General features: G+C 35.9%; 1 protein-coding gene across 1 annotated transcript; it reads left to right on the top strand.

Annotated features, from left to right (window-relative positions):
* Positions 1-6083: 6083 nt before the first annotated feature.
* Positions 6084-8761, top strand: LOC130724460 (uncharacterized). Its single transcript, XM_057575689.1, has 2 exons — positions 6084-8438; positions 8558-8761. Exon 1 carries the CDS (start codon positions 6342-6344, stop codon positions 8430-8432), a length of 2091 nt encoding a protein of 696 aa, XP_057431672.1. The 5' UTR covers positions 6084-6341; the 3' UTR covers positions 8433-8438; positions 8558-8761.
* Positions 8762-12231: the final 3470 nt, after the last annotated feature.

Here is a 12231-nt window from a genome sequence, read left to right as displayed (position 1 = left end):
TTGGCCCGGATGGACCATGGGTGACCCGGCCCATTGAGTACAAATGCTGGTTAGCCCAATAATAATACAACTGGTTCGCCCCTATCAGACCAAAGGGTTACTTCAACCCAATACAAGAGTAAAAAAAAAAAATTAATAAAGCTAAAGAAATAGCCAAAGCTGAACAAATCTAGAAAAAAGCTAAATCTCATCCTTGGAGGAAAGACAAGGAAAACATGCCTCGTTAAAACCTTACTAGGGAAAACCCCCTTGGGAAAAACCCTAGAAAGGAAAAAGAGTACAATATTTTCCAAGTCAATGAACTCCCACCAACGATTCCCAACTTTATACATATCATGCAGCCCCAAATAAGAAAATTACACTTGCATCAGACCCTGCACCAACCCAATCACTTGGACATAAGCAGCGCACACACACTCCCACGGTCCCACCCCTTCAACCATGAATCCAATTCCATTAAGATTAAAGCTTCTCATCATGATCACAGCAATTCCAAGCACGCTCCTGGATTAGACTTCCACTCAAAATAAGAATAACTAAACCCATCCACCTTCGTTTTTACCCACTGCCACGACTTGGTTTGGACCAAATCCATAACATTCTCCAAATCCAACGCTGCTCCTTGAAAGATGACTCTGTTCCGCAACATCCAGACAGTCCAAACAAGTGCCATCCAAATAGCTCATTCTCCTGCTTGTTGTTTCTTGGTCCTCCCAATCAACGGAAATTGTAGAAAGTGGTCCTTCACAGAAGCAGGAAACACTGACTGGACCCCTCTCCAAGCATAATAATCATACCAAATTCGTGAGGTAACTGGGCAAAAAAGAAATAAATGCACACTTGTTTCATCTGCCTGCTGACAAAACGGGCATCCTGCTTCCACCTCGCTGCCTATTATTTTCCTTCTTCGTAAATTATCCCTAGTAGCCACTCGATCCAACATCAATCTCCATGTAAATGCTCGCACATTTGAGGGTGCACATGTTCATCATCTATTTTACAACAACCAATTCATGATTATTTCTGTGGATTTCTGGATCAATCTAAGATGGACAAGACGAAGGAGCAACTAGCTTGGGTTTTACATTCTAGCCTTTTGGGGTACCTTATTAGCTCTGTTGTCTCAGCCTTCATACCCTGCTAATGTGACTTTATCAATTCTCATCCCAATTCTATGCGTTCACTTCACAATCTGCAATTGTGGCTTTGGTAATTCCCAACACAAATTCTTCCCACCACCACTAGATTACCACCAGGGACTCCACAGAGCAGCAAAAACCAGAAGAAAAAAAACACTGATTCAGACAACAAACCTTTTGTAGGAAAAGTTGTTGTATTATGTGGATATTTTAGGCAGATTTTACCAGTTATGCCTAAAGGTAGAAGGCAAGATACTATCCATGCCACTATCAATGTTTCTTATCTTTGGGATCATTGTCAGCTACAATATCATTTCTTCCAAAAATGTTAGCTTTGAAATTAGTCAACCACTTACAAACCAAAAAAAAAATTAACCAATATCGTCAACTATAACAATGGTTCTTATTTTTGGAATAATGAGCAGATACTTACATTAACAAAAAATATGAGGCTACAAATTGGAAGATCAGCTGCAGAGCTTGAAGAGCTAAAAAAAATTTCAAAGTGGATATTAAGCATAGGAGATGGAAATGCGGGTAAGCATATAAGAGATGAAACAATCCTCGATATCCTTCAGGATTTTTTGATCCCACATTCGGGTGATCCAATTGAAAACTTAATTATACTAAAGCATGTAGAAGAAGGATCTTAAGAATTCATAATCTTCACATAATAAGAATGGTTGTGGGGTACTAACCTCTATTCATAAATGTGATTGATCCCATTTGATCTTCTTGTAGAATGTCTTTCAGTCTATGTTCTTCAGCAATGGAGAAATTCTTCTATCTCTTTCCCGGTCCTTCTATGCTCTATCATTTGTGATGGTAACTATAGAGACAATCTATTATGGGCAGAGATAGGGACAATGGTTTAAGTCCTTCATCATTAGTATTATGCTCCCATCAAGCACTATATATATATATATATATATATATATATAGACTCTCTTCCAAGAGTTACATTCTTTCATACATAAAGTCATATCTCTTTATTCAAGTGTTCTTTTCACTCACATATGAAACAATACATCACTTTATTTAATAATCAATTAATTTAATGCATCACATGATACATTTCTTACACCAATGATTTTTATTGTCAAGTCTACTTATCCGTCTTTCCTTCAAAACTACAAAGATCTCAAATTTTTCCTGCATCGTGCTATTTTAGCCCCTACAAATGAGATTGTGGATAGTTTGAATGAATACATGATGTCATTGTTGTCTAGAGAAGAGAAAACTTTTTGAGTGTTGATAACACATGTTCATTAGATAGCAATTACGATAGCCTAGGTGATATCCACACACCGAAGTTTTTAAACACAATAAACTCTTCGGGTTTGCCTAATCATCTATTAAGGCTAAAAAACAGGAGCTTCAGTGATGCTTTTAAGAAACATCGACCAATCAGCTAGATTGTGCAATGGTACACGTCTAATTATTACTCAAATGGGGACATATGTTTTGGAAGGAGAGGTTATATCAGGAACAAGTGCTAGAAAAAGAGTGTCCATACCAAGATTAACATTAACCCCATCAGATAGGGTAATTCCTTTCAAATTTCAAAGGAGGCAATTTCCTATAGCGCTCTCTTTTGCCATGACAATAAACAAAAGTCAAGGATAGTCTTTGAAAAGAGTGGGGTTATATTTGCCAAAACTGGTGTTCTCACACGGTTAGTTATATGTAGCATTCTCAAGAGTCACGCATCGTAAAGGATTAAAAATCTTCATATGCGATAGTGATGACAACAATTCTCATAGTATTTCAAATGTAGTTTACAAAAAAGCATTTCGCAATGTCATATGAAGAAATTATGCTTTCATTTTCATTCTCAATTAAATAATGTCAATTGCAAAAAAAAAAACATGTTCTTATCGCATACATGTTATATCACCTCCATGTTATAAACTATTCAATAGATATACAAATAATACTAATCTAGCATTTAAAACAATAAGTACAAAAGATAAAAATATTAGCAACTCAAAAAAATAAAAACAAACATTTGGTTAAAAGAAAATTTAAAATTAAATAGTTAATAAAAATTGCTAAAAAAACACACAAAAGTAATACCCCCGTGCATCGCACTGGTAAAAATGACTAGTACCACATTAGAACAAGATACATCATCAACCAAGCCATAATTTTGATAGCAACCGAAATTTATTTGAAAGGAATAGAGTGGGGGAAATAGACCTTCAAGACAACAAAGATCTTTTAAGCGTTTAGCTCCAACGACAAAATTCTTTTGTACCCTATATGATAGAACACGGAACGGAACATATATGACAGAACAAGATGGAACAAAGCAGGAATATTATGTGTGTTGTGTTTGGTAACTCTAAGACATTAGAACATAACCATTATTTTAATTACATATATAATCCTGATAAAATAATTGAGATTGTGTTTGTTTCAAACGAAAAAACTAAAGGCATGTTCGGGGTGGTTGTGGTTTTTGTATTTTAGTTTTCAAAATTCATTTTCAAAACAAAACGCGTTCGGATGAAATGGTTTTTGTGCTAGTTTGGATTGACGTTAGAAACTGGTGTTTGAATTAACGTGATTTCTAGCAACGTGATTTTAGTATAAATTGTGTTAGAATAAACGTGATTTATATTTGGATGATTTATAACAAACGTGATTGTGAAAAGATGAATATTGTTTGGACGAAATGAAACAAATCCTGGTTTTGGCCCAAACTCTTCTCTAACGGTACAATCACAAACGCTGGTTTCTGCCAACGCTCCAATTTTGAGCTTCTCCACAAACCCTGGTTTTGGCCCCAAATCACGTTTGTGCGTTTTTTCCAACGCTAATCCAAACACTTCAGCATCACACCAAAATCACGTTTTTGAAAAGTAAATCATGGTTTGGAGATTTCAGTATCCAAACAGAGCCTTCAAGTGAGTTTTAACCCATTTTTGAAACGGTTTTATGCTAATTCACAAAACCACAAAAATACGTTTCTATTTTTGGTTTCAAGTTTTAAAACATTCCTTAGCTTCATCCATCTTTTTCAAGCATCTCAAAATCAGATCCAATATTTTCAATTTCATAGATGCTTGCTCGTTGTTTCCTTTCTCCACTCCTTTTTTTTTTTTGAAACCATTCATTTCTCTAAATTTTTTTTTTTGACAGTCATTTCTCTAATTTGAATTATACATTTTGGATCTGAAACTTTTTTGAAAATCTGTGACGACCTAACAGGGGAGAGATGCAACTTGCAAGGGTAGATTGGATAGATATGTAGGTGTACGGTGGTGACTATGACTGTTAATAGAAGAATCTGGCCCTACTTCATCATTGGTTCAACAGTTCCATAGTTGAGGAGTTGCTTTACTTATTTATCTATGGGGTTGATGGGTTTATGGGCATCCCACATGTGGCAATGTGAAGGGCAGTTGAGTTGAAAACTGTCGTGGTGAGGTGGGAATGAGTCTCATATGTTTCTCACATTTCTATTTCACGGTTTATAACAGTTTTAAAAATATTGGAAACTATAAAATTTGAAAACCAAAACCAGTTTTAGATTTTAAAAATTTTCAAAACACAAAACTAACAACCACCCAGGCCCTAATTTTTCTAAATAAAAGCTTAAACAAATGCACAAATCACAACTTCTCTTCAGCCGAAATGTGCCTCCAACCAGAATTGATGAGCTTACGCAGCTATTGAATGAAGGCAATAGAGAGTTTTGATAAATATCTTGGCCTTCCCACCATCATTAGTAGATCAAAGACTTAGGTGTTTAATTTTGTTAAAGACTGGGTTTGGAAGAAGTTTAAAGGATGGAAAGAGAAATCTCTATCAAGAGCAGGTAGGGAAACTCTAATTAAGTCTGTGGTCCAAGAAATTCCCTCCTATGTGATGAGTTGTTTTTAATTACCCAAAGGAATATGCAGGAAAATTGAGGGTATGATCAATCGCTTCTTTTAGGGTGGTAATGTTGATCATAGACCACTACACTGGATGAGTTGGGATGGAATGGCACAAGTAGTGGCGAAACTATTGGTTGACATAGGGGAGCCTTGGCTCCCCAAAGACTTTTTCAAATTTTTTTTTCATATACATAGAATATAATATATAATATGAAACTGGTATATATAATAAAGTTAGTACAAAAAGTGACATAAGAGTGTGACATAAGTAAGCAAGTACAAGAAACTTGTTCAATAAGCTTATCTAATACAATTAAAAAATATTACTTTTAACTTTACCTTTTTCCCTTTAGAAACCTCAAACTCAAACCCTCATCTTTCTCCCTTTGTGAGAGACGTTCTTGTTCCTCTAGCTGCTGCAAGTAATCAGTTTCTTTATCCAACTTCAATCTTCAAGTCCAAAGCTAAACGGTTGGTGGTGCACTGCACTGGTATTATTTTTTAGACTTCTATTAATTTTTTGAATATTATTAGACTACAAGCAAACTTTGAAAACTGAAGTGGTGCACTGGTATGGTATTATTAGGGGCAAGTTATGCTTGAAATGGTTCATTATTCTTTTCGAGACTTGATTTTCCAAGTCTAATACTAATATTTTAGTGGTTTGTGTGGAGTGTGGTGCTTCTAGTAAGTAGTAAAACTATTGTTTTCAAATGAAACAGAAAAGGTTTGGGTTTGTCGTTTGGTGCTTCTTGAAAATGTGCTTTATTTTGTTTTTAACGAAACAGAATGCTCCAATAGTGTACATCACTCTACTGTTGAGATTGTTATTTGTAGCTAGCAGCATATACTATCTTAATCTTATAATTTTTTTGTGTATTGCTCTTTACATGAAACAATAGAGTGCTAGGTGATATATTTTTTGGGTGGTGCTTTTGATCTAGTTCCTTATTTCTTTTGGTTAAATTGCTCACATTTCCAACTTCCATAATTGTTTAAATGCTTATAAATTATTGTGTGATATTCAGGTGATAAATTTATCTCAAAAGGAAGTAATGATTAAGAATAGAAGAATTGATTCTTTTTATAAGAGGAAGAGTTGTGAGGAAGTCGATACAAATATAACTTCCACATCATCTGAACCTGAAAAATGTCTTGAGCAGCAAAGAAATGAAGAAAGTGAGAAGTAACTTTCCAAAGTTCCTAGAGTGTCAGATAATGAATTTGAAAATTCATTAGAACGTGATCCAGGAAAGCGTCCTCAAATTTGGCAATACCCACCAAATCAAGTAGATGAAATACGAAGGGCTTATCTAAAATGGGGTCCATACCAGATGCAATTGGAGCATATTGCTTACCTTGTTATCTTTTTAGCAAAAGGCCAAGTAGGCGTCCTGGATCAGATGTTTACATTGCTAAAGGTTTTAGATGTTGGAGGAAAGTCAAAAATGGAAAGAAATGTGCCTTTCTCAAACACATTGGGGATGATCTTTGCTCACCACACAATAATGCATTGAAAGCTTGTCAAGACTTGTTGAATCAAGATAGGCATATCAGAAATGTTTTTCATGTGCAAAGTTCAAATCAAATTATGCAGAATCGTTTGCGCCTCAAGACTTCAATTGATACAGTTTGTTATTTAACACTTCAAGCTTGTGCTTTTAGAGGCCATGATGAAACTAGTGAATCATCAAATCAAGGTAATTTTATTCAAATGATAAAACTCTTAGCATCATACAATGATGAAGTTGCAAAAGTTGTGTTGGAAAATGCTCCATATAGTTCCAAATATACTTCTCCAAAAATTCAAAAGGAGATCTTGCATATTCTTGCTAGTAAAGTGAAAAACCATATCCGTGAGGAAATTGGGGATTCCAAATTTTGCATAATTGTTGATGAAGCTTGTGATGAATCAAAAAAGGAACAAATGGCGCTTGTTTTGAGATTTGTTGATAGAAATGGTTTCATACAAGAGAGGTTTTTTTATATTGTGCATGTGAAAGACACTACATCATTAACTCTTAAGGAAGAATTATGTGCTATACTTTCTCTGCATAATCTTAATGTTACCAACATTCGTGGTCAAGGTTATGATGGTGCTAGTAATATGAGAGGAGAATGGAATGGTCTTCAAGCATTATTTTTGAATGATTGTCCTTATGCATATTATGTGCATTGTTTTGCTCATCGATTACAACTTCCCTTGGTTGCTGCATCAAGAGAAGCTATTCCAATTCATCAATTTTTTTTAAAATTGACATTCATTGTCAATATTGTTTGCTCTTCTAGTAAGCGCCATGATGAGTTGCAAGCTGCTGTGATAGATGAAATTGCTCATTTGTTAGAGTTTGATGAGCTTGAAACTGGTAAAGGGGCAAATCAAGTTGGTACTTTGAAACGAGCTTGTGATACTCTTTGGAGTTCACATTTCTCTTCTATTTGTAGTTTGATAAAAATTTATGGTGCAACTTGTTCTGTTCTTGAAAAAATTATTGTTGATGGATCAACGTATTCTCAACGTGGTGATGCTGATAGTGCTCATAGTAGCTTGACCTCATTTGAGTTTATATTCATCTTGCATTTGATGAAAGAGATTATGGGGATAACTGATGTTCTTTGTAAAGCTTTACAACAACAATCTCGAGATATAGTTAATGCTATGCATTTAGTGTGTTCCACAAAAGCACTCATTCAAAACTTCAGAGAAGATGGTTGGGATATGTTATTACAAGAAGTGAAATCTTTTTGTGAAAAACATGACATTGAGATTCCTCAATTGAATACTCCTTATGTAGCAAGACATGGACGTGCTCGTCACCAAAAAGATCACATCACAATAGGACATTATTTTAGAGTAGAGATATTTTTGGTTGCAATTGACAAGCAATTACAAGAGTTGAATAGTAGGTTTAGTGATCAAGCAATGAAGTTGTTAACTCTAAGTTCTGCTTTGATTCCTAAGAATGCTTATAAAGCTTGGAACATTGATAAGATTTGCACTCTTGTAGACAAATATTATCCCAATGATTTTAGTGAGCAAGAGAAGATTAATTTACGATTTCAACTTCAACATTTCATTGTTGATGCTCATCTAGATTCAGATTTGGAGAATTTATCAACTATTCAAGAATTGTGTGCTTGTTTGGCAACCACACAAAAGTCTGAAGTTTTCTACTTGATTGATAGATTGCTTCGCCTTATCATGACTCTTCCAGTTTCTACAGCTACCACTGAAAGATCTTTTTCAGCAATGAAAATAATCAAGACTAGGTTAAGAAACAAGATGGGAGGTGACTTTCTTGCTGATAGCATGGTAGTATATATTGAAAGGGAGATTGCATCAATTTTTAGTTCTGATTCTATTATGGATGCTTTCAAGTCAATGAAAGAACGCAGGGCCGCACTTTAATTAAAGGTAATTTCTAATCATTTTCTTCTATATTAATTTTGAGGTATGCTTTTTCTTAATGTATGGTATAAATGCAAATTGCATGTATAAGTTACGAATTATAACCTCAAATTTTGGATATGCAGGTCTCTTATGAGTTATGACACAGTGGCTCAGATTTTACTACTAGACTATTTTGGATTGGTGAATTTGGTAGCGGTCAAGTGTGCAACTTATCTTGGGCTTTTTTATGCTATTTTGGATTAGTGGATTATGCAATTTAGTTATGTTCAGTTGTACTTTTATGTAATTTTGATTTTAGTATATAAAATACTTTATTAATATATTACTCCTACTCTCTATGAAATTTTTTTTGTTGCTAAAAAGTATTTGTAATTTTTATAATTTATGTTGGCCCCTCTAATATTTTGGTTGAAGGTCCGCCACTGGCACAACCTAAGGCTTATGGTGGTCTTGACTTTCGCATGACAACGACTTTTAACAAAGCACTACTAGCAAAACAACGGTGGTGCTTTGTCACTAGACCTCATAGCCTTGCTGCAAGGATTCTGAAAGCCAGGTATTTTCCAAATTGTTCAATTCATGAGGCAAGGCTGTCATCAAATGCTAGTTATTTTTGGAGGAGTATATATGGAGCCCAGAGGGTTATTGATAAAGGGGGTTTGTGGAAAGTGGGTACTGGTTTACACATTAATATTTAGTCTCAACATTTGGGTGCCATCTAGTCCAACTTACATGATACAAACTAGGAAGCCAATAAATCCTCCTGTGTCTCTTGTCTCTGAGTTGTTGCATTTTTATGGCACACGTTAGAATGTACCCTTGTTGCAATCAGTCTTCAATAATATAGACATTCCAAGAATCCGTGCAATTCCATTGTCCTCACGGCACCAGGGCCGGTCCTGGGCCTGTGCAAGCAGGCCCACAGCCCAGGGCCTCCAAAAAAGAAGGGGCCTCAAAAAAAAATTCCTAAATGCTACGGTTTCTAAAGTGTGGCCTAAAGTGTTTATGCAACAGTTCAGAAATCGTTTCCTTTTCTTCTGCTGAACATAGCCGGAAAAGATGCACCTTATAGCCTGATTCTCCAGCTTTGTCTTGAGTTGCTTCCTAAAGTGTGGCATGTGGCCTAAAGTATTTATGCAACAGCTTAGAAACCGTTGCCTATTTAGACTTTTGGCCACGGTTTTTTGACTGGTGCACACGCCCGTTGTTTTTTCTCCAAAAACTACCCTACTTTGCTAAATAATTTAAATAGATAATGTTCCTTAAAAAAATTATTAAGGGCCCATTTTTATTATTTGCTCAGGGTCTCCAAAATGTCAGGACCGGCCCTGCACGGCACCCCCCTATCAATTTATTTGGGGTGCAAATGTGAGGGGGGAGTATACTGTGAAAGATGGCTATAACCTCATCATGTCTTCCCAAGCTGCACATCGACCATCATCTTCTACTCTACCAAGTGGCAAATGTAACACCCCGACTTTCTGGGGTCACTTTAGTAACCTGTTAAAGTAAATATGCAATATTTTCTAAAATGACTTTATAAATGCGAGTATTTTTTTCCTTTCAAAGTATTTGTAAAACATGTAATGCATACTCCTAACTGTATATAAATTTACATCCAACCTTAAACAAGGCAAGTACCCGAAGGTAACAACAGATGAGCCCAACTTACAAACCTAACAAATAGAACTAGATTCAACAAGGAATCTATTATGCAATGACATCATAAATCAGATATACTCCCTACGATTCCCACATCGGAGAATTGCAAAAAAGCAATGCACCAGAGCCTACCCAAAACCTCAAACAATACTTATAAAATAATCCTATAAGCTTTAACCAACAATGGTAAGCTCTTTACCCAAAAGGCTCTAGCCTTACACCTGACTCTATTCTTCGAGTCTTCTATAGTTCTTTCACATGGAGTAGTATCTGCTCACATCATCACCTATCGTCGTCTGACAGCAGGCATACAGTTGCCCAAACACAAACAAGCACGTGCGAGGGTCAACTTCAAGGAATTACATAAATAGTACACATAATGGATATAGTGTACAGTGATAGCTCCTAGGGTTCAGTATACTTAGCATAGCATGTAAGTAACATGTTCCCAGAATAAATCATGAATGAACAAGTACTTATAACTTAACAATTACAAAGTAATCAACAACCATAAAAGAGTTAAGTCAGCATGTATGATGAAATGTATGTTATGTGTAGGAAAAATGCCCCGGAAGGATGGGCACCATCGAGTCAGTCCTAGCACTGGCCTTAGTGGGACCATTTCTGCTCGGGCGTCTCTTATACCAAACAAATGTAGTCAGATCATCCGTAACCCGTAGGTCTACCATTTTAGTGTGCTACTAAGAAACACTCTTGGTGTTCTTATGTGGACATCTGGGTCTTATGACCATTTTGGAATTCACCGAGGTCCGGCGTCCCACCGTGAATAAACCTCAAAATGTATGAATGATGCAATATGATTAGCCAATCAACGTACGACCTCACCCGACACGTCGTCACGTGTTATAGCTAACTTATTGTCTCTAAAAGAATACCCTAAGGTAAATGCCGATTCTGCGACAAAAGATAATTAATATAAAAAGAGTGTAATCACCCATGATGATTTCTTTGAATCATCTAACTCATCTAAAATTGATGGTCAAAAGCTGCTCAGAGAGCGAAGAAGTACCAAAGTACTGGGAAAACTTGTAATTCCCCAGCTTATCTCTTGGATTAGCCAAACAATAAACTGCTCATAGAGAAAATAAGTATTAATGTACTGGGAATTTATAGTTCCCTGGCTTATCTTTTAGATAGCCAAATAATAAACTGCTCATTGAGCAAAGTGTACCAATGTACTGGGAATTTCCTCAAAACTTGGATTCGGCGACACTTCTCATTTTCCAAAACTAATGTCCAAGCCCTAAGCTTTCATCTGAGACTTTTATCATTATTAAGAGGTTCAGAGGTTGTTTAGTGTATTATGAATTTTCCTTGTCAAATATTTTCCATTTAAATTCGTCTCTAATCTTATAAGTTCAAAAAGATCCCATCATTCCAAAGTAACTCCCAGAGAAGGTCTCGATCCACTAAATCAATAATAAGGGTCCGAACCTCGGCTCGTCCCATCAAACTTTTCTCAAACGCATCATGAGTATGGTATAACTACTCGTTACCCCACACTCTGGCGTTCCTCAAATCATTCGCACAATTGCATAATATAATCAATATAATTCAGCTAGTCATGTTCACAAATATCACCAATATGGTTCAACAAAACATGTGCGCAAGTATTCACATAGCCTATGGTTAACCATTTAGCAAGTATAGCATATCATCAATCATTGACATATCAAAGCGATAAATAAATCTCAATCAGCAATGTCGGCCGAAGCCCCAGAAAACGGAGACACACATCTCAATAAGTTCTCTCGGCCGAAGCCCTTACAAAACATTTTCAATCAAGACAATCATAAACGAAAAATAACAACCAGGTCGAACTAGTCGACACCTAAAGCATTAGCTAGTATCGATGAGTTGCCCTCACCTTAGCCAATTTCCATACTAAGCTGCAACTACAATCCAATGACAGCTTAGCTTTCCCGTGTTAGCTCGTTTCCTTTTGTCCTTTGGCTTCGTCTCCAAGCACTTCTGTTATTCGTACCCTTCATGAGTACACATAACGTAATTACTAATTGAGTTAACCTACTAACTCAAAGTCTAAAGCTACGACTTCAAGAAATTGACTTGAAGCGAATGCATGCTAAACAACTCTTTCTCAGTTAACAGCTAC

Source organism: Lotus japonicus, chromosome 6 (genome assembly GCF_012489685.1).
Source record: "Lotus japonicus ecotype B-129 chromosome 6, LjGifu_v1.2".
Taxonomy (NCBI): Eukaryota; Viridiplantae; Streptophyta; class Magnoliopsida; order Fabales; family Fabaceae; genus Lotus; species Lotus japonicus.
The sequence above is the reverse complement of the archived record's forward strand: the minus strand, read 5'-3'. Positions and strand labels throughout refer to the sequence as shown.

Excerpts from the sequence above, each read along its gene's own strand:
- LOC130724460 (XM_057575689.1), top strand. The coding sequence starts at position 6,342 with ATGGGGTCCATACCAGATGCAATTGGAGCATATTGCTTACCTTGTTAT.